This window comes from Numida meleagris, chromosome 2 (assembly GCF_002078875.1).
Source record: "Numida meleagris isolate 19003 breed g44 Domestic line chromosome 2, NumMel1.0, whole genome shotgun sequence".
NCBI lineage: Eukaryota > Metazoa > Chordata > Aves > Galliformes > Numididae > Numida > Numida meleagris.
The window spans coordinates 14,339,263-14,362,230 of record NC_034410.1 but is presented as its reverse complement, the minus strand read 5'-3'; the positions used below and the strand labels follow the sequence as shown (position 1 = coordinate 14,362,230).

Here is a 22,968-nt window from a genome sequence, read left to right as displayed (position 1 = left end):
TATCACTCAATCTGAGACTTTCAGGTTGTGTCTCTCTCCGGCTAAATTTATTCTAATATCATCAGCCAAACTAATTCAACCATTTCCAAGAAAAACTGAGGAGAGGAGGAAGGGCAGAAGGAATGTTGTTTCGCCCACATTAAAAACGAGAAAGAAAAAAAACCTTCCAGCTGTTTGATTGAGAGCTGCAGTGCCATCACATTCAGGAACAGGATCTTTGGCTACGAGACTTGGAGGCGTCTGCATGTGTTCTCAGCAGGTGGATCTCTGATTCCAGTCACTCTGTTTTCCTGAGATTTTGTCTTCACATCCATCAGCATCTCACAGCCTTGGGTTCAGGGACAGCACTGGTGCTCTCATTTCTCCTACTGATGTGTAAGCAGAGCGTACCTGTGTAGCCCCTGCTTTTCCCAGGTGAACTCCTCCTTGGTTTCCCAAGGAACTGGGAAATGAAGGCACCAGAGTGCAAAGAGGCGAGAAGTTAATGGCACAAGAGGAAGGTGGGGGCAGCCTGGACAAAAGGGCTGGGCCTGGGCTAGTTGGGCAAAGGGACAGAGGAGAGTGAGAGAAATTACTGCAGCCAGCCTCTTAGGTCACATCATTCCTGGAATTGTTTAGTCTGGAGAAGAGGTAGCTCAGGGGAGACCTTATCACTCTTTACAACTGCTTGAAGTGAGGTTGTAGCGAGTTGGGGGTCAGCCTCTGTGCCAGAAGAGGTTCAGGTTGGATATTTGGAAAAAATTCTTCTCAGAAAGAGTGGTAAGACATTGGAACAGGTGCCCAGGGATATGGTGGAGTCATCATCCCTGAAGGTGTTCAAGAGACATATGGATGTGGCACTGAGGGACATGGTTTAGTGGACATGGTCGGGATAGGTCAACAGTTGGATGATTGGACTAGATGATCTTGGAGATCTTTTGAAACCTTACTGATTCTATGATTCTATGTCTTTGTGGGCTCCTGTCACCTGGCTTCCCACGTGTGGCCGGACGTGCAGAGCACTGGGCTCTCTGGCAGTATCTTGCCCAGTTTTAAAGCTATGCTTTGAAAAAATCTGGGTGCAGACACGTCAGCCTGGGTGCCTAGAATGGAGAGGGTAGTTTTCACTTAAATCTGTCTACATAAATACTTGTGTGTGGCACTCATCTGACATAAAACAAGAATAATGTCACCACACTCTGCAGAAATGAGGGAAGATAAGCTAGTTTAATTGTGACCCATCTAGATAACACAGTTTGTAATTCACATGCCTATTAGTAACGCCATCTTCAGCACAGAATCTGGATAATTGCTGTAGATAAGCCCATGAAGCTAACATCACCTCTCCTGTGCATTAGACAAGGCAGGAGTCCTGCAGGCTCAGTAGCTTGAAGGTGTGTAATCACTAGCTGCAGCACCTCGTGTGTCTGTGCGAAGGACCCTCATTTGGGCAATTCATGATGGCTGCATGCTTCGTTTTGCAATGTGGATAACACCCAACACTCCCTCCATAACCTGCTTGCTGGGGTCCCATCATGCCTGTGTGCCAGTACCACAGTCAGTCCCTGTGCATCTGAGAGTTGCTGAGAAGTTTCCATAGAAAAGCTTGGCTCTTGTTTGCAGTTTAATGCAGAGCTGTACCGGCTGACGGGGACAAGTCGGAAACCCTGGCAAGATAGCAGGCATCCTCAGGAAGCAAACCCTATCAGAGAGCACTGATGTCATTGGCAAACAAAACAAATGAGCGCTGGAAAAACAAACTGTTTTCCAGTGTTGTTGATCTTACCTCAAATTAGAAGCCCTGTGCAGCCTTTGCTCTTTGGCCCAGTCTCGCGGATTATTTACAAGGCCGTGCCACAGCCACGGTTTTGCTACTCCTGCCAGTGCAACTCCTTTGATATTCATTTTTCATGTTTATTTACCTAAGGGAGGCTGGGAAGAGCATCCCAGCGCCATGACTGGTTTTGGGAAGCCAGCTTGTGTCCCTGTGGGTGCTGGGTGCCAACACACTGGGTATCCCATTGCTCCCTACCAGGAGTAGGAGCGGAGCTGAGCCCGTGGCCGTGGGTTCTCACTTCTTCCCTCTGCCTCCCCGATGTCCCTGCAGCGGCAGTGAGGGAGTTAAGCAGTGCTCTGCGCCAGCCGGGTAATAATAGCAGGAAAAGCACGGCTCTTCCTTGCACCTGTGAGCGCTCCGATGGGCTTTCTGCTCTCCCTGGTCGTCACATTGGATCTTTCTCTCATCGGAGGATGAATGGCTCTAGCAGCCAGCTGTTCCCCTTGCTCAGCTCCTACCTGGCTCCTCACATGGTCTAGGGCGGGGGGTGGATGGAAAATCAGCCTTTTAAGTTAGCGTTCAAAAATAACCCACAGAGCCGTGCAGGAGGGAATGGTCTGCTCCTTCCTGCTCTCTGCCTGCCTGCTCACCAGGAGTTTGGAACCCTGTCCAAGCAAGGGATACTCCTAATTTATCTTCACCACGGCTTTATTTTTCTATTTTAAAGGGTGTGTAGTGTTATGTGTGTGAAGAGGGAAGAGATTCATTAAGCTCCAGAGACAAACCGGTTTAAATGCTAAGCAGGCTAGCAGGCTGCAAAGCCACTTTTGCAAGCCTTCCAAGTTACTGGCCACATCTTGGCTCTGCATTACAAATGTTCATGGATTTCTGCACTATGTATGTTTATGTATTTCTGCATAAAAAACCGTGGGCTGTGGAGCATCGCAGACAGGACAGGAGCAAAAATGGGATGAGGTGCTGGTGTGTAATGCTGTAATGCATGGAGCACTGCCATTTGACTTGTATGCATGGGTAGCCTGAGAGATTTAGCACTAATGAATGCTCCATCTGAAGTAAATTATTGGAAATAACAGTGACAAGAGTTCTTGCCTTCCTCTTGCCCAAGAAGAGCAATAGAGCACTGTGTATAGCGTGCATTTGCTTTTCATGGTTGGACTAGATGATCTTAGTGGCCTTTTCCAACTGTAATGATTCTCTGATTCTGTGATTCACGATCTTTGCAGAGACATTCTCCTTCTGAGCAGCTGCCAGTGAGAGCTCTTGTCCCTCAGGTAGAGCTGCTGCTATGCAGGATGCTCAGCACGCACCCTGCCTGTCGGATGAAGAGCTTATGCGGGGAAAATCATCTCGACTGTTCTGTGTTTTACATAACAAATCTATTTTGGTGTGTTTCACTTCTCATTTATGCACCTTTTTTTTTTTTTTATCTTGTAGTGCAGTTCAAGCAAGGAGGAACGTCCCAGAATTGGTTCCTCACTGCGCACAACCTACAGAGTAGATCATTACCTTCCAGTCGTCTTAGAGCTATGGAAGAATAGGTATCCTGTAATTGCCATAACAAGATGTGAGAGGGGTGCAGACAATAGCGATGTTTCCAGCCAGCTTATTCATTTTGCTGAATCTTTGGTGTAGTTGGTGAAGAATTGAGGGCTGTCACTGGAGAGAAAAATCCTGACTGTCCTGTGTGTTGGAATCATCGAGACACAATAGCCACAGGCACCTCAGGTTGTTTTCAGTCATTTTTCACAGGGAAAGTGGACTGTAAAAATACAGCATCCTTGAAATATTAGACTTTGTGTTGTTCTGGGTGAGGAATACTGGACTCCAGCAGGTCAACACAGGCCAAGGAGAAAATCATCTGTAAAAAAGGCTGTTTAACTGGGGTGTTGCATGGCATTACCTGGGTTTCTCATGTGGTTGCATCATGAATTTTGGTTCTCATGCAAATAGTGTCCTTATTCATGTGAACATTTTTTCATAATGGGAATATGCAGAGCTGTAGGGAGTGGCACATTGTCTTGTAGGCCATCCCCTCCTCCCACACTGACTTGAAACATAACGCAGAGCACATCTCACCAGGACAGGAGTGAAGTTGGGTTTTAGGCAAAGGCTTGACTCAGATGGTGGGCTCACCTCTGACAAAGGGTTTTTTGAAGATCCTGCAGTAAAATCTGAAAGCTGCATTGACCAGTGAAGCCCTCGTCTTTAGCAGCCTACCTGCGGATCAGGGATGTCTCTCCTTGTTTAAGGCTGTCTTCTCTTTGATTTTTTTCCAGTGATGGGTCTTGCTGGAAAGAGCTTTCTGATGGCACAGCTGTGAGTGAAACCAGCACAATATGTTCAGTGTGGAGGACCTCCTGATTTCTCATGGATACAAATTGTCTAAAAATCCCCCTGCTTCATATGAAAACAGATATGATGGATACCGGCACGAAGCTGCAGGGAACAGATCTGCTCAGAGGACACTGAATGGCTTCGAAGCAGACCCAAGAGCTACTTACTGCAAGAAGCCTCTGACGAAAACCAACTCGAGCAGTACTGAAAGCAGCCATGGGAGCCAAGGGAGACAAGCGGGTCCTGGTTACCACCATGACCTTCAGGGTTTGTCCACTTTTCATACTTCAGAAGGGGGGTAAGTTTCAGCATCGTGCCATGGCTTTGCTTTCTCTTTCTTTTGGTTCTGGCAGATAACTGAGCATGTCCCTAACCCCTGACACCATCTTCCTGTGATTCTTTCCTGCTCCCATACCAGTGTGACTATTTCCATGCACTGCAAGTAGAGGTGAGAGGTAATTGCCTTAAGTTGTGCCAGGGGAGGTTCATGTTGGATATTAGGAGAAAATTATTCTCAGAAAGAGTGGTGAGATATTAAAACGGGCTGCCCAGGGAGTTGGTGGAGTCACAGTCCCTGAAGGTATTCAGTAAAAGAGTAGATGTGGTACTTGCAGACATGGATTAGTGGGCATAGTGGTGATGGGTTGACGGTTGGACTAGATGATCATAGTGCTCTTTTCCAACCTTAAAATTCTATGATATGTCCACGTGAAGAGGTAACACTTCCGTTTAGCTTCTGCTTTGAGAATGCTGGGGTGAGGGAAAATACCATTGACTAATACGGTCTGTCTCAGAAATGCCTTGCTGATGGCCTTAGGAAAGCTCAGTCCATGTGCAGTAAGACATAAGGGACAAAAGCTCTTCCTTTTGTAAAGGAGCAGTTTTAAAAACCCAAACCCAGCTTCTTCTGCCACGTACGCGCCCTGGTGTGGTGGTAGATTCAGCTATGTGCAGCTCTTGGGCGGTGTTCCTCCATGCACAGAGGACTTTCTTGTTTTCCTGAGGCCATTCTTGTGGAGTAAACACAAGGAGGTGCCTGTGTTTCTTTTTAAAGCTGCTCAAAGCCAGTGGAAGCTCTTGTCGTCACTCCATAGGACGTGCGCTAGCACCGGCATGGCTCGCTCACTGCAGAGTACGTGCGCACCGGGGCTGGGGCAGGCTGGGCAGGAAGAGCTGTGTGTATACAGCGGCCCAGCATTGTTCTGCAGCTGTTTGAGTGCTCCCCACGAACAAAGCAAAGGGGTGAGAGCAGGACTGGAATCCAGCCCTGCTGTGACGGCAGTTCGGGAGGAAAAGCCCCTTCCTCCTGCAGAACAGGCTTGAAACTGAAAGCAGGACATAATACTCCAGCCTTGGGACCTTGTCCTCTTTCAAAGACCTTCAGTGACACGTGGCAAAGGCATGTGTCCCCTGGCTGCTGGGCCTGTCTGCTCTTCCTCTTCATCTCCCATCCCCTTCATCTCCCTTTCCCTTGCAAGGCCAATTGCCTGTAGCAGGAGTGGCTCCTGACTGCCAGCTGGAATAGCGGGCAGGGATGGATGGGAGCTCTGCAAGGCGGTGCTAAGGCGGCATGTCCCACTGCGTAATGGTGGTAAGGAGGGTCCTTCACGGTGTGCTTGGAATGAGGTGAACTGAACAGCAGTGAAGTGAAGAAAGCCGTGGCAGAGGCTTACTTGTCTGCCCTGTGTCTGAGATGTGACAGTGGCATCTGCAATGGTGAGGAGAGGCTAAGTGCAAAACTCCTGCCAGATGGAGTGTCCCTTTCTAACCTTTCAGAATGCAAGGGGAGGAATCTGTCAGCCTACAGCATAATAAACATGGTATCCTGGTTCTAAAAATCTGCTTTTTCACATGAAATAGGGATCATGGCCCTGTAGATGACTTTGTCGCACTTCAACAAAAATAGAAGTTTCTTCTTATTGTTAAGCAAACTGCAACTCCCAGTGAACCTGCTGGGAACTCTTACGTGTCACTCACAGCTAGGAATGAGGGAGAACCTCTGTAGCAGCTGGCCCTTCCTTGCCATCCCTGGATGCACAGCGCAGTGCTGGCTCTGCCCAGGAGCAGTCACTGGGCCAGATGCAGTAAAGCTCACTGCAGTGTTGGTGCTGCAGCACCTGTGCTTTAACTGCCAGACTGCAGGGTGAGAACCCCCCAGCCCCAATCTCCTTAGGCCAGACCCTGGCTTTCCCTGTTTTAAAACTCAGGAGAAGAGACACAGCCATCCAGACACTGCTCTTGAGAGATGAACCACTTTGGGGTTGTCTCACTGTTCTGCCAGTGTGATGATTAGTTCCATCCTGTTCTCCAAGCAGGGAACCAGGTGCTGGTAGGGCTGTCGCCGTCATCCTTGCTGAGCATTAGGAGGCCACACAGTAAAGGTTTGGAACAGGAGAAGCTGCCCCCGTGGTAGAGAAGAGAGGATTCACGGGAGGAGAATGGCTGCTGCTTTTCTGAGTGAGGAGGAGATGCACGTTGCTTCGTTATTTGTGTGGGAGGAACTATGTTAGTAGCTAGCAAATTTAGAGCTAAGTAGATAGTATCATTAATGAGGTCACCTGCTGCAAAAATTAGAAGACTGTACTGGTGTTTCAGAGTGGATGAGTGTATGTGAGGATAGGATCCCAAAATAGAACAGAAGTTGCCAGTGTCCATAAAAGCTCTCTGAAATTTTTCCTCCTTGCTGCCAAATCCTGGAAATAAGTTCTTTACAGTGCCTCCTTGCTGGGCAAAAAATATGCCCCAGTGCCCACATCTCCTGGGCCCTGAGCAGCTGGGTGCCTGATGCCTACTGCTTACACACTGGGACAGAAAATCCCATGCTGTTTCTGTATAGCCCTGCAGTTTTTTGATGTCATAGCTTCTGCCATGCTCCTTTGCTTCTGGTGAGTCCACTTGTCCAGCATCGCCTTGGGGAAGCCGTGAGCCTTTGCTCTGAGGGCATCAGCTCAGTGATATGTGGTTGTGCAGCCGGTGTAGGGCGGGCTGATGGCCTCCCTTACTGAGAAGAGCCAGCAACAGTTTGTTTTTAAAATGTTTTCTCACTAACTTTATACAGAATTAATTCCAAGCACTTTCTGACAGCAGGCATGGTATCTGTTTGAAGCAGGACTTTCAGAAAAGAGATTGTAATATTTTAATTTTCCTACTTGGACCCAGGGGACCCTTCTGTATCCCTGGATGGCTGCACCTAACCACTTCTAGCACCTGACCCGGGAGCTGGAGAGAATGCATTCTCTGCCTAGTGAAAAGATCATGAAAAAGATCAGGTTTAAATGCTCTAAATACCTCTTTTTAAAGGTCTTTTCTACACTTGCATGACCATGAGATAGACTGTTTGTATCATGTTTGGAAGTTTATTATCGGAGTCCAGCTATCCATTGTTTAATCTTTAAAAATAAATTTAATATTTGTAACAGTTTTAATCCATTTAAACAGTTCTAATAAATGGAGGAACACCCTTTCTGTTACTGGCACTGTTCTCACTTAGGGCCAATTTACTTTAATGAAAATCTAAGCTTGAGCTTTGTTTGTCTTTAAAAAAGCAAACTAACCAAAACTGCTCTTTTACTGGTTTCCTAGGAAGGAGTTGAATAATGCTTCCTTCCCCATTCCCAGTTTCCTATTAAAGCCTTTAAACAGCCAGCCCATTTCGTTTCTGTACTGTTGGCTGTGGCTGTTGCAAATCTCAATATTATTGTCGACCGTACTGCCTTCCCCCAATGTTTTTATACTTGGGTTGATAAGTATTTGTTTTCACTTTATATTCAATGTTTTTGTTCTTTTTTTTTTTAATGTTCAATGAGCCTTTGCAACAATCATGCTTCACCATCTCTAGAAATGTAAAGATCAAGATTTTGAGATGCTTTTCTAGGAGACCTGGTAGCACTGAAGGAGGAACCATTTCAGGGAAGTCTGCTGGCCTGCACCGAGCAGGATGTCAAACCAAATAATTGTAAGGGTCTCTTCTGATCTTGGCATTTATGACTCTGTACTTTCTAGGATTTTCGTAGACCCTTGCATGATGATTGATTAAATCACATCAGGTATTTCACGTTGCTAGCAAATCTGACGGAACAGAAAGAGTAACCTGTCTGTTCCTGCCTCGCTATTGCTAGAGCCTGCTTCCTCCTCGAGCTCTAGGCAGAGATACAAACAGTGCCATGGCAGCACTGGGATCAGATGAAAGCATAAATGTGGTGATCTCAGAAGAAGACAGCTTTAATTCAGTGGTTTCCACATGCTGAAAGGCATTGAAAAGTTTGTTGTTATTGCAAAAAACTTTCTATAGGAGGTATCCTGTTATATCTCATTGATTAATTCAGACATTTATTACTTCCTGGGGTCCTGCAATTGGACTGTATTTCGTGCATTAGAGTCAGAACACTTTATTCAGATGGTAAGTCTTAGTCTAACTGAATTAAAGTGAACAAGATGCTCCTTATCCCAACTTAGTTTTCAGCTCTTATAGGATAAAGTTAATATATGTAAAAGAAAATTACTGTGGATCTGGATTGAATAATTTTCACTTGAATTATATTAAGTTTTCACAAACTGCTGTTCAAATAGATTGTTTCTAGTGAAAAAAAAAAGAAAAAGAGCCCAATGACACTGTTTATGTACCTTGGGGTCGAGGGAAGACGGAGAAATTCTTGGGTTCTGTCTACATACTTGTCCTATTTATGTCAAAATTGATTTTTCATTCTAGTTGTATGCTGGTGGCAGCTACACAGTGTAATAGCAGTTATACTGTTGGACACCATAGGCACAAGAATAGCAGAACATAGTTGAAGTAGAAGATTAATTATTTATAAGGAAAGGTACCCATTTTCTTCAGCAGTAATATACAAAATAGTTTAGTCTGTTCAGAACACATGAAGAAACTGTTATGTTCATTTAAGTCTGTGTTCTGAATTTCTAATCTGCAATAAAATGTGTGATGTCCTTCATATTTCAGTAATGAGTAGTTAGAGATAATCCCTCTTTAATTTCTAAGAAGTTATACTTCTGCTGGGGTGTTTTAGCTTTAAATGTTGGTTCCACCATATTAAGAGCTGTGCTGATACGTTGCCATTGTTGTGTCATGTATCATTTCATCCAAAGCCCTTTAAAGAGATTTGTCTTCTCAGAAAGATGAACAAGAATCAACGCAGGAAATGACATGTTTAATTTCAGCTCATCGTACTTCTTACAGGATATATTTTAGGAAGTAGCCCTCTACCTGTTCTCCCTCCCCTCTGCATTTTAGCTTTAGATTCCTGTTAAATTTGCCTATACCAGTAGTCCCCTTGAAGTTTATAGATTTTGATGTAACAGAGTGCAGAAGTAAATTCAACATAATCATTTCTGGCTTTCTGGTGTCCATTGAGGGAGCTGTACATGTTTGCAGAGCGCATAACTGTGTGCATTTGTTTCTCTTTCTAACAGCTTTGCATTGCTAACAACATGCCAGAAGAGCATTGGTTCCTTCGCTGTTCCTTTGCTCGTGCTAATGACTGACTTAAATCCTCTCATTAAAATCATAAAGCCTTCTGGTTGCGAATAGATTACAGAAACCCCATTGGCATAACTTAACATTTGACCTCTTAATGGAATTACCCATAAGGGAAAGAAAGTGCATCTGTGGAAATTGCCTATGACACTGTGTTTCTTTTTCAGGGTTTATGATAGGCCTCAGCTAGCATGGTCTTCCCAGCCCAAGACTGATAAAGATCTGGCCTACTGGAGGAGGCGAGGGCAGGACTTCAGCGTGCTGCTGGGCTACTCCCAGAGAGGAGGTGCAGAAATGCAAGGTCTGGCCGCGACCCATGGGGCACCCAGGCATCCCAAGGATGCCCAGCTGAAAGTCGGGCTGAGCACGGAGTACATCAGAAGAAGCGGCTTGCCCGAGAGCTGTGAGGGGCCTGGTGACTGCAAATGGCAGAACATGAGAACAGAAAGCTGGAACCAGCCAAAAAAGGTAGGAAGGCAGATGTCAGACGGTGACAGGGAGAAACTGCTCCAAGAGCTGTATACGCTGACTCTGGGAGACGATGTCCTGGGCTCCCACAACAAAGGGAAGTCTCAGTCCTTGCCAAGAGTCCTTTTGCCGGAGAGCATGAGGTGTGTGGAAATGCCCTCCCTGACCAACAGCAACAACTCCCTCAGCGTAAGTAAAGCCCCCTCCTATCCCTCACACAGACTGACTGTGGAATCTGCCAAGCACCATGAAACGGGAGGCCATTTCCTTCCCCTGGTGAAGCCCAAGTATGGGAGACCTCTGAAGCCTCCATCCTATGAACTGCAGCGACAGAGCAGGGCACCTGCTGAAACTGGTGGTTTTCAGGACCACTACCAGAAAGATGAACCCATTTCCTATTTAGCCAAAGCAAATGAGCCGAGGCAAGATGCTTGTATTCAAGACCCTGGTTTGGAGCCCCCGGTCTATGTACCTCCTCCATCTTACAAATCCCCACCTCACCATACCGTGAGCCCACATCCCCTCAGTGAAGTGCCTAACAACGCCGTGTATGCCAGCAGTGATCAGCAGGACACTGCAGAGCGGGCTGTCGCCTGCCAACGACCAGCTGAAAATGAAATGGGGGCTCCACCTTGCAAAGACAACCATCTTCCTCCTGGGAAGCAAAGCCATTCGAGGCGCCCCGCTGACTACCTGCGTTCTGTTCAGTATATTCCCTTTGATGATCCTCGGATACGGCATATTAAAATTGCACCACCGGAAGGTCTGCAGGACAACATTAAATACATTGAAAATACACATAGTCCCAGTTCCGGTACTTTGCAAGAGAGAGATCTTGAAGTACAGTACAACAGTGCCTTTTTGGATGCATCACACTTGTCCGGTTCTGTAAAGGGAGAAAGATCTTCTGGCAGCTCCACCCACAGCAGCAGATGGTTGGCACCATCCGTCCGAGATCAGGAAAATTGTGCCTTGCTGGACCAAAGAGACAGTTGTAGCACAACTAATCACAGCCCCTGTAACGAAGCCAGCACAGAGTACACAAAAGGCAAACTTTTTGTAAGAAACTCACATATGGACAGCACCTGTGAGACCGTTACAAAAGTGAAAAAGTTTGAACCTGGAACTGGGATGCAGAGCAAAAAGAGTTCAAAGAAAAAAATGAATGAAACTATATTTTGTTTGGTCTCTATCCCAGTTAAATCAGAATCAAATCTGCCAGATACAGATAGGAACAACAACATAACCCAGAGCCCTGATAAGAACGGGTTTGATAACAATGGGGCTTTGCAAGAACAAAGTCTCTTAAGTATGTCTTCGACTGACTTGGAGTTACAAGCTCTTACAGGAAGCATGACCAATAAAAATGAGTTACAAAAACAAGAGCTGTGGAGACCAGAAGAGTTCAAACAAATGAATGACCTCAGATTTATTCAGCCTGCAAAACACAGAGAGCTCAAATACTCTGGCTCCTGGCCAGGTGATCAGTACAAAGACCAGCAGACACAGACCAGTTTCTCTGAAGAACCTAAAAACCCACAGATTTTCCATGGTACAAAGCCTGGGCAGCCCAACAGCAACAAATCGCTGTCTCCAAAGCAACTAGGATGTACGGCATCCATAGCAGGGTCAAAACAGTCAGGGTCACCTTCTGATGACAGAGGCTGCAGACAGGGTGCTTACGGCATGAAGGGACAGATGTACCTCAGCCAGTCCAGCAACAGCGCGTTTTCAAGAACTGCCACCTCCGTCCCACAGGCCTCCTCGCCAAAGGGCCACCAAAACCAGCCCCTGCCTGCCCAGGAGTGGGAAGCTGGCCTTCTTCCCAAGGCCGATGTGGTTAAGGGAGAAGCAGGAGCTCCTTGCAACAGCAAAGAGCTGTTTGGGCAGTTCCTTCTGAAGCCTGTCAGTCGCCGACCCTGGGATGCAATAAGCGAGCTAGAAAGTTTTAACAAGGAGTTGCAAGGGCAGGAAGAGAGCACGAGCAGTGAGGAAGACTTGGAAAGTGCAGCAGCTTCTCCACAGCCACATGTCCTTCCACAGAGAAGGTCACCTAGAAATGGGAACCAAGAACCAAAATGTGGTGGGAAGTTGGAAACGGTTGTGCCAGAGGTGCCTGTATTTAAGTCAGGAAGAGTTAAAAGTAAGTCTGAAAGTTGGAGCACAGGGACAGAGCATGGTGCTGAGATGGGCTGCGTTGGCTCCCAGTGCTCTTCGCAGCCAGGAGGGAGCAATGAAGGAGTCAGGCCAGCAGATGGAAGTCTGATAACGGAAACGAGGATGGGGGAAGCCAAGAATAGAGCAAACAGCCAGCCAGTTCGTGCGGGACCTATCAAGAGATTCTTGTCCAGTAGCCCAAGCAGTTCCTATCATGGTAATCCTTTCAATAATCCTGTCTTACAGGAGATGAGTGAAGACCAAGACTATTTAGACTTTGTTAAACTGAGCAAAGGTGCAGCTCCCCAAAATGATATGAAGTTTGAGAGAGGCTCCGTAGTGCGCTTGTCCTTAACTAAGAGGAACCAAGGGTGCTCGGAGCCGGATTTGAGGGCAGTGGGACTTGATACAGCCACAGGACCTGGTGCTAGTAATTCTGATCACTCTTCAAATGCAAATTCAGTGGAAATCCCTGTGAATGAGTCCTTGCAGGCAAGAGCTGCAAGAATTTTAGGCATAGAAATAGCAGTGGAGTCTCTCCTTCCAGATGACCATGTTGGACCCCAGCCAGGCACAAGGCCTGCTAGTGATGCCCACGACTTTGGGTCATCAGCAGAGAGCACTGTAAGTGGCAAAGAAGGAAAAAAAGACAGTTCTTATGAAGGCAGACGTAAGTGTGGCTGGACAGAGAGTGCTCTCTTTGTTGGAGAGAGGGACCGATCGTTATATCCTGATGAATGCCAGACCACTCACCAGAACAGCAGCACTAAAACACTGGTGAAGGAGCAAGCGTTTGAACAACATGTGAGTCCCAGCCAAGGTGGGGACCAAAACTTGGTGTCTAAATCAACTGTGTGTCAGCACTCAGAAAAGAGAGTGAGGAGCACCTCAAAAGTGATAGAGACACTACAAGGCAAGCTCACGTCTCCACCAAGCCGGACTGCCATGGATCGCTTAGTGCGAATGAAAGAAGTTGACTCTGTGTCCCGGATGAGACGTCTGAGCATTAAAAGTGCAGACTCAGGAGAGGAGGTGGACGAGGAGAAGCTGTCAAAGGTACATGAGGAGAGAGGAAGCAAACTGGCAACCTCAGGGGCTGTCTCCAAGCGTGTTATCTCTCTCAGTGAAAATGGATATTTAGGTGGAATGGACAAGAAGAAAATCAACAGAGATTTTTCCTTAGGTAAGACCCTACTTTTGGAGATCTGAGTGGGTACTGTTTTCTTATGTAACAGGCACAGTCACTTCGCTTATGCCCACGTAATGCCGCTCAAATAGTAACAGGCTGTAGGTGGTACTACCCCCATCTGGTTGTCACCCCCTTTACTATCCTAGTGGAAGAGGCAATATGAGTGGTCCTATTTTAGGAAAACTTAACTGTAAAACTAACTTGTGATACTGATACTCATTCACAGAGACTGGAGCAGTCCCCGAGGTCTGCTGTCTGTCTAATTGTTTCAGGGAACTGCCAGCTTCAAATAGCTCAGTTCAAAGATAGTCACTCCTGTGCCAGTGTTTGGGGACACGTGGTGATTTAATGATGGCCTCTCCCTGAATAGCTAATTTTCCATCTCTAATACTTAAGTAGACACATACTATATCAGAGTTCAGAAAGAACTAAAAATAAAAATCTGATGTTCTTCTGTGAAGCCTCTGGGAAATGGCTACATTAAGGGGCCTGGAAAATTCTCTCTCTCATGAATATTTTCCAAATCACATGTTGAGAACAACTGTTATCCCCAGGTCAAATGGAAAGTTGACTTTTTCAGTGAACACCTTTTTTTTTTTGGTGTGCGTGTTCCTCATCTCTCGAAAGCATGTAAACTTGGGTAGTCCATATGCATCTCCGAAGTAACATGAGCTGTTCTCTCTACAAAACAGTTTTCATATGGCATTGTATTGAGCAACTGAAAATCAGTTGTTGCCGTAGATTTGCGTAAAGGGATAAATCTCCCAGGCCACCTGCCTAGTGCATTAAATTAATTGCAGTGAGCCAGTGCATAGTGTGAAAGTTGTTAAATTAATATTAATCTTCTCCCTTTTTCTATCCTCCTTGCAACAGCTGCCACTTTGTCTTGAAATTTGCACAAGTTATTCATTAAACTCCACCAGTATAAATCTGTTTACAGTTTTCCGGTACGGAGGGACTGAAACTAAATTGAGCATACTTTAAAGTGAATGTGTGTATTTATTTCTGAAGATAAATGTTTATGTGAGTTCTAAGCATTTACTCTTCCAGTCTTACAGCCTTTTCCTTTGCATCTTTTTCTATAGCCCACAGCTCTGCATCTCTTCCTGCTCTGAACTGTAATTCTCTAGAGCAGATTTTCCGAACAGGCTAATTCAGCTTCCATGTAGCCATCAGATCTGGTATGCCCCACATGTATCTCATGTGTTTTCTTCCCTTGGGGTTTCTGCTGGAGTGAAGAAAATAACTGTTGTGGTGACATGACTTCAGGGATGTATGAAAACAGATTGTGTGTGTTTTATGGAGCCTTGTACTCAGAATTATTCTGCAGTAAATTAGGTCTAGTTTTATCCTTCTTGCTGACAATACCAGGCTTGTATTCTGGAGTGTGTGCCCACTGCAGTATTTCCTTTTAACAGCTTTCCCCATGTCCACAATGTGGCTGTCCCTTCCTGCTGCACACATCCAGCACTGCAGGGTAACAGACGTGGTAGAAGCAGTCCCCTCCACTGGCTTCCTCACATCCAAAGAGTCTGACTTGCAGACAGCCACAAGATCTTCACCTCGCCTTAGTGAGGCAGGACTGAAGATTTATGTTTATAGAAGGGCCTGATGTTTGTCTTCTTTGTTAACTATCACTCCGTCTTCCAGACTAGCTCACTGGTACCAGTGAATGCCAAAATGAGAACTAGTCTTGAAAAAACATTGTATTTGTTCCTTTCAGGGAGTAAATATTTCTAAAGTCCATTCTATTTGGAGCAAGCTAGGGTGATGTTAGTCTTATTGCAGACTGGGCTCAGAAGCCTTAGAAGAAACAGGCTTTCACATGTATAATGTAGCTTGGCAGATGAACAGTCATCTCAGTGTAAGAGCTGATCTTACTATGCAAATAGTGCCATTTGAAGAACACCTCCAAATGTTCCCAAATGCACTGGATGTTTTTTCTTCTTTGCTGTTTGAAGACTGCTTCCGTGAGGCTACTGACTTGGCCTTGTTTCTGTAGGGAGCATTGCAAATTAGTTTAACCAAATGTTGAAGAAATGTTTGTGCATCAGTGCAGGAATTCCGGTATTTGCCCGTCCAGAATTCTGATCTTGCCAGGAGTCTTCCTGGCAGTCTGGATCTTTGGGGTCCTTGGTTTAGATGTTGAAGATCTGGGGAAGCTTTTAAGGAATAACCTGGACTGTGCAGGAGCTCCATGTCTTGTGGCCTGAATTTCTCACCCCTCTCCCTCAGACAGTGAGCTCCTCTAGCTGGTAGTGAGTTCTCACAATGTGAATGTGTACAGGAACTGGGCCAGGGAGGCCTTGGGAGAACCTAGTTTCTGAAATGTTAATCCATTCTTGTTCTTAGGTTAGCCTCATGCAGAGCAGTTCAGAATTGTTGTGTGTTCTTATATTTTAGATGGAGAAAACATTTGCAATTGCAACTGAAATAGTATCTTCTCATGTTGTCAGTGCACTAAGCTTAGATGCAGCGCTGTCCTGGAGTGCACCAGCCCTCAAGCACTGTGTTCCTCTTGACTTTTTGCATTCATGTGGTGTCTGTCCTTGAAGTTTGGAAATACCAGCAGAAGCTGAACAGTGATAAGCAGTTCTGAAAACATAGGCGCTCTGGCACAGACTCCTTTCTTGGCTAGCCTAGCAATGTGAGGAGAGTGAAATTACAGATCCCACCCCAGCACCCAGTAGGGCCAAAGTTCTTTCTTACCCAGTCTCTGGACGCTGCAGAGGGACATATATAAAAGTAAAAAATTCCCTCTGAGGATTTTTATGCTTGTTTGAATGAAGACGTTCACTCATATCAATGTAAAACTCCTCAGGGTGAACATTTTACTCTCAAGTGTGATATTTATGGGTCCAGCTATTTTCATGCTCAACTGTTTAAGTGCAAGTGCTGTGGGAGCATAGCCTGCGGGAGGGACTTTTAAGGTTAGCACAGATAGCCAAGATACACAGGCACAGCAGGTAGCATAGGCTGCGGTGCTGGGTTGTCTCGACCCCTGTGGGTCTAGACAGACTCCTCTGTGGCTGTGCATCCCAGTGTGTCTGGGGTAAGGCAGGCTTGTGCAGTGCAGGCAGGTCTCAGAAGGGAAAGCCCTTTCATTGCAGTCCTTTCCCAGAGTCACAAGGATGAAGGATGAAGGAGAAGGCTTGTGTCTGCTCACTGCATGGCCAATGTCAGAAATGCAAAATGGGGTCTATCCTGTGACCTAACAAGAGGTAGGCATAAAATAAAGAGCAAAGTTAGTAAGACAGTCCGCTGCTTCAGTGAATAACATTCACACCATGAGCTGCAGTTCTGCAGGCTGAAGTGAGGCGGTTTGACTGCTGGGATGTGATACAGCGATGCTTTCCACTGTGCCATTGCACAAACCTCAAGCTGAGAATGCACAATCAAATAAAAAGACGCTGAAGACTGAACTGTATCATTGAACCAGCCTTAATCATCCCACTAGGAAACATGCAGCATTTACTTAGTGTTCAGTGTAAGGGAGGCAAATCTTGTATCTTTCAATCTCAAAGCATCTGAACACTAGAAGCAATCATTTAGCAGTGAGCTTTCTCCTACCTACACAAGGCTTCCCACATATATCTCCATGCATTTGATCTCAGTTGCTCCTGAGTTATACTGGTGCAAATACAGAATTTGGGTCAGGAATGTATTATGTATCTTTAGACCTGTCAGTCCAGCATTAGTTTCCTTTTTTTAATATAAAAATTAGGGAAAAGAAATATTATTTCCATGGCTCGCTGCACGTACTGGTGTTGAAAAAGTTCCACGATACACTATTCATAGTGTTTTCTTGTCTTTTTCAGACGCATATGACCCCACCAAGGTTGAAAAGGTGTGAGATGAACAGAGAAGAGAATAAAGATTCCTGCTCTACTAAGAATGTTTCACTGATTTTTTTTTGCTGGGTGCTTTTTGTTTATTTTTGTTCTTTGATGCTTGGAAATTGCCTCCATTTGTGGTGTTCATGGTGTACTGATAATGCCTTTACCACTGCCACTAGGAATTAGCTATTCATATCTGAAACTGTTGCGGAGACCGCAGAAAAATCTGACTTCTACATTGGAACCATCTGGCTTTGTAGCATTAAGACTTAATGCCTACAGTTGGCAACAAGTTTTTATCTGAACAGTATTTCAGTCTTCAGCTGGGATGATGAAATGCATGAAGTGAGGCTTTTGAGCTTTCTCTTTGGTGTAGATGTAAACGTGGGAGATTAGTGAAACGATTTTTAAAAGAATGTGAATTTATAAGCTAAACTTCTAAGTCTCTACAGTCTAAACATTGTTTAACTTAAGGGATTTTTGTCCATAAGCAGAAAGTGCTGCTGCACAAAGTGGGGGAAGGAATGCGAGACAATGGTAGCAAAGACTGATTGTGAAATTATTTCTGACTTCCAGAGTCTGAATTTCCTTGGATTAAATACTTTCTTGCCACCTAGAGAGAAGAAAAGCAAAAATCCCAAAGCTTCTAAACGACGAAGACTTTTGTAGTACATTGTACAGAACGTGTAATTATAGTAGCTGGCAACTAGTGTTCCAGACCAATGCAAAGTATACCACTGGCTGTTTTGCACTCGGTATTACCTATTCTTGTTTTGCTGTTTAGAAATTCTTTATATGAAAGAATAGTAGCTGGTTTAAAATAGCCCATTTTAACAAAATAACTATATTTCTTGTTACAGAATACTATCTATTTTTCTACGATGTAAACAATTGCTAACAAGTGGCAAGTATAAAGAAGTATTATTATTATTATTATATTTTAAGAAGACTTATCCCTCTGAGTGAAGGTGACTCAAGAAGATTTTACTTGTATATCTTAATGCATATTCCATATTGCCCCATATTCAGTAGCGCCCTTATTTTCTGAAAAGAGCCATCTATGTACGTATGTATGTAGTACAGAGTTAATTTCTATTTTTTGGCACTCAAGCCTTGGATCGTTCTTCTTGGAGCAACTTTCTGAAACACAGCTGAGAACCGTCTGGGCTGGTGCTGCTGCCATAACATTCCAGTGACTGTGATGACCAAAAAAGTGGGTTTGGATCTTTGTCCCGGTGTCTTGGAGTGGCTCGGAGGAAATACCTGTTTCTTTCTTTCACTTAACTTCCTTTTACACGTCGTGGTATTGGATTAGGCCAGTGTATTAAAAGAAATAAACCTGGGTTAAATTCCTCCCTGCAGCTAACTGATGGTGCTGGGGAGGAGTTCAGACATCTTCTTCAAGGCATTTACATACATGTCTTTAAGTGTATTTTATCTGCACACACAAATGCATGAACTACAAAGTATATAATAAAGCCTATGCATTCTGCTTTTTGATACTGAATTAGCCTGCGTAGAATCTGTGATTTTAAAGCCTTTACGTTCGCTCCTGTGCGTTGTTTTATTTTTTTTTTGTAAGTACCTGTTTGCTAACATTCTTCAGATAACTTGTACATCACCGGTCTATTTTACCGTCTTCTTTTTTGTTGTTTTTTTGTAGCATAATTTTATTTTCTAAAATATAATGTCTTGAAATATTTTTTCCTAAGAAGTCTGTAATTTGGAAAGAATGACAGGGAGAAACACTCATCCTGTGCTTTGACAGAATGAATTTCTTGTCTGTAACACATGATTCTGTTACATATGGACTATTTAAAGCTTGTTTGAAAAGAAAATGTGGTGTATAATTTATTTTATTCACTCTTGTGCATGCTGCCTAGCAATACTTGCTGACAAACTTTTTCCAGCATTTTTACTATATTCACCTTTTAAAATTATCACCAGTACCCCTCTAGAATGTCTGGGGGCCAGGACATGGTTACAAAACATCTTTCACCCCACTCTCTGTCCATGAAGAGCTACTTCCAAAAAAGAACTGCTTCGACTCTCATCGTCCCGCCTTACTGAAGAGTTGAGGGGCCTGGCAAGAACTTGTAGATTTTAATTTACCTTTGGTTTCTGGAGAACTGTAAACTGTCACATATCACTGTTCCTGCTACCTTCAGTTTCATGTCTGTGTGGAAAAAGAGTTTTTCGTGTATTTTTTTCCTTCTGATGGGGAGGGGCTGATTGATTTGCAACACATCTGTTTCATTGCTCACGCCAAGTAATTACTTTTCCAACACGTGTAACCAGCAAAGATCTTAAAAAAAAAGAAAACAAAATTATAAAAGATAGGAAGAAGCAATAATGAAAAAGTGCTTTTAGTGGACAAGACTGAGAAATAAAAACCTAAAAAGTTATTAAGCTTTATTTTGCAGAAATGTGACTGTCCGATGGTTGAAAGGCTGCAGTTAGTTCTACTTTAAAAATGGTGTTTTAGTCTAACTGCCCTGTCTATTTCATACTATTGAGCATACCAATAAGAAGAACATGGAATACAGCTTTATGAATTATTGTGGCTTAGTGTTTTTACAGTACCTGTGCCATAATTAAAATACCAGCTACTTGAATAGACTGGGAAATACCATAAATTAACATTTTTCCACCGCTTGCAAATAGCCAGCAGAATGCTTTTTCTACACCAGATGTGGTTAAAAAGTAGAAAATCATCACTTTCAGTGCTCAGTAGGAGCATAAAGTGTCATGGCAACAGCTACCAGTGGTAATGGCAGCTGCAGGAGCCCAGGGCTGAGTGGATGCAGACGAGGAGGTTGTGGAGCCTGTTCACAGTGCCTCCTGCAATGCAGCAGTGTGACTGCAGGGCTCGGCGTTTACATTTATTCCCCGGAGGAAGAGCAGAGCTAGTTCCTCAAAAAGCATGTTGTTGGATGTGTTTGCAGCTTGTCTTGCCGTTCTACTACTGGAGCTGGGGATGGCGGGGCTGGATGGTAGGCTGTCAGAGTGGTTGGTTGGGATGATACTGGTTTCACAAGCATTCCCAGAAACTGATGCAAAAAAACCCAACCCACAAACAAAGCCAACAAACCAGAGCCTGGTCTTACACGGTTCTAAAACGTTTAATGGGGAGACTCCCCTGGAGATGAATAGTTAAACAGCCATCTCCTTCCATTTCCTCTGCTGAAATCCACAATGGATGGTCAACTTTCAGGGTTGGCAACAGTCACAGCACTTAGTGGCAGTTCGAAGGTACCAGCTCTGGTGCCAGGAAGATACACAGTGAATCCAAAGGTTGAAGCTCTTCTGTCTGATAAAGAAGAGTCACCAGTGAGCTTCGAGTGCTACACGCCAGCTTTGCTCACTTATGCAGAGCAAGAAAATCAAGCCACTGGCTTTGCAGCGCGGAGGCGAGAAGTGAGAAGGTATCTGGGGACTCACTCGCGGAGGGGAATGGCATTTTTTGAAGGTGAAAGTGCTCCCTCGTGTGGTTCCCCTGAGCACGAATTAGAACTCTGCGGGAATAATCACCATCCTCTGAACCTGTGCCAGTCCTTGCTAGAGGCATCCTGAACTGGGCAGAAGCGTGCTCCAAAGCGCGTCTTTCAAATCCCACTGTCATCACAGCTGAATAGGGTGGGAAGGAGAGAAATCCCTTTGCATGACTCAAAATCGTTGGTAATTGAAAGGCCCAAATAAGCATCACTTGTCAGCTAACAAACAAAAAACAACAAAAAAAGCTTTCCTTAGGCATAAGAAAGACGGCTGTATTTCATACTACAGCTTCTACAGCAAACAGCTGCATACTGTTTCAAAGTCATTGTTTCCTTCATTCAGCTCCTGATGGAACATGTAAAAATGAAAGGATGTCGGAAGCAAAGATTCTATAGACTGAAACAGCCAATAGCCCTTGAAAGAAGGAAGGACAGTATGTGCTTAAAGTGGTCGAGTAATAAAATTAATCTGCCAAGTGTGCACCCTTTGAAAATAACCAGTCCTGTCAAGCTTACTCACATATAAACATGTGAGTTTAGTAAAATATTTCTGTTTAATATCATAAATCAATATTAGTATCTTGGGTCAATATTCTGTTGCCTTTGGCACATGGACAGCCAGCTGAATGTTAGTTTTGCAGTACTGGACCTCTTCCTCGCATTTAAAATGACATTTTCTTCACTGCCCCTTTTCAAAAGAAAACCAAGTGACTGGGAGAAAAGTAAAAGTGAGAGTCTTGCATTTCAAACGGCAGAAGTTTTTGCAAAGTGGGCATTTTGTCCAAATTCAAGATCTGACTGAGGTGAATATACCTGAGAAGTAAATCTTTACTCGACAGGAGCCAACAGCTGAAACAAGTGAGACAAAACTGCAGGGTAACCAGTGTTAAAAAGACTGGAAAGGATTGGTGACTTATTGGCCTTTTGAATGATTTTTATAAAGCTGCCCTTTTGCAGGACAATGTTATTTTGGGGAAGGATGAAACACTGTCCTAATTACATTCCACTGGTAGTAAACCATAATAGTGTGGTCCTAAGTTACTGGAGTGAGGTTTACTTACATGCGTAGACCACAGGGTTTCAACTTCTATTCTTCTTCATAGTCTCAATAAAGGATCAAGCTGGAGATTTCATGAGATGATGATTGTATCATTGAATCCATTAGAGAAGTTGGGAAATGGTGATTTACTGCTGCTATTCAAACTTACATGAAAATGTTCACTGCACCTCCCCCTGGGACCTAAACTAAAGCTGTTTACCATCAACTCTATTTTTAAAGGAAAAAAAATGTTTCAAAGAAAGAAAAAGAGAAATCCTGATATCAATAGCAAAGCTCCAAACCACAATGCTATCTCCCACCCATGCAGAAAAATATGTTTGCAATATGGCTTGCAGACCTGCACAGCAGGGAGAGGGTGAAGGGAACTTAAGTCAGAACTGACCGACACATGGCTGAGATTAGAAATAAAAATGAAATTTCCCAGCCAAGAGAAACCACAATAACATACAGATTATAAATGAAAGAGGAACTTTCCACCCTCAACAGCAGCAATCAGCCTTATTTCTAGATCTGGATTTGCAGAGAAAACAATCAGAACCATTCCAAAAGCTGTTCCTAACCCATAAGGAAAACGAGGAGATACATGTGCTAGACAGAGTATTGGTGTCTGTCTTTGTCCTTACACATTGCAGATAATTCTCTTTCAAGATATTGTGGCCTAACTCCAAAACTAATACTAGCTAATTTCCATGGATTTCTGCTCTAGGTAGCCCAAGGGCAGAGTTGGAGGGAGAAAGAGTGAATACGAGCAAGCAATTACAATAGTGTTTCTATCAGAAGATGAATGTGGTTTAAGAGTTTTCTTTGTATTTTTCTCTGCACAATGCAAATATTGTGATTCTGTGCTTACATGTGAACTGGAGGGAGGCTGCTGTCCAACAGGAGACATTCTCCAAATAAAGATTTTGCATGGATATGCTCCTCTCTGATGTTGATATTGTTATCATGGAGTCAAAATGGAGCATGTGCTCTGATGTTTGCACTGCCTTGATAAAGATAAGTATATTGGTGAAGTGTTAAAAGACTGCAGTATCCTCTAGGGGACTACTACTTCACGGTAGTGAAACCTGACATTGTGGCTGGCTTGTTACACCACAGGGTACAAACATTGTCTTTATCTCTCACAAAAAAATTACCTTCCACTTCCACACTTTCCGAGATC

General features: G+C 44.2%; 1 protein-coding gene across 5 annotated transcripts in view; it reads left to right on the top strand.

Moving 5' to 3' along the window:
- Positions 1-19,804, top strand: part of JCAD (junctional cadherin 5 associated) — a 56,835-nt gene extending 37,031 nt beyond the window's left edge. For 4 of the 5 annotated variants that reach the window (XM_021387071.1, XM_021387068.1, XM_021387069.1 and 1 more), the window contains exons 2-4: positions 4,054-4,409; positions 9,770-13,410; positions 17,235-19,804. In XM_021387071.1, the coding sequence (XP_021242746.1) occupies positions 4,114-4,409; positions 9,770-13,410; positions 17,235-17,269 (3,972 nt within the window). In that variant the 5' untranslated portion in view covers positions 4,054-4,113 and the 3' untranslated portion in view covers positions 17,270-19,804. Of the gene's footprint in view, positions 1-4,053; positions 4,410-7,933; positions 8,067-9,769; positions 13,411-17,234 lie in introns of those variants that run through there. The other variant, XM_021387072.1, reaches the window with a different exon arrangement.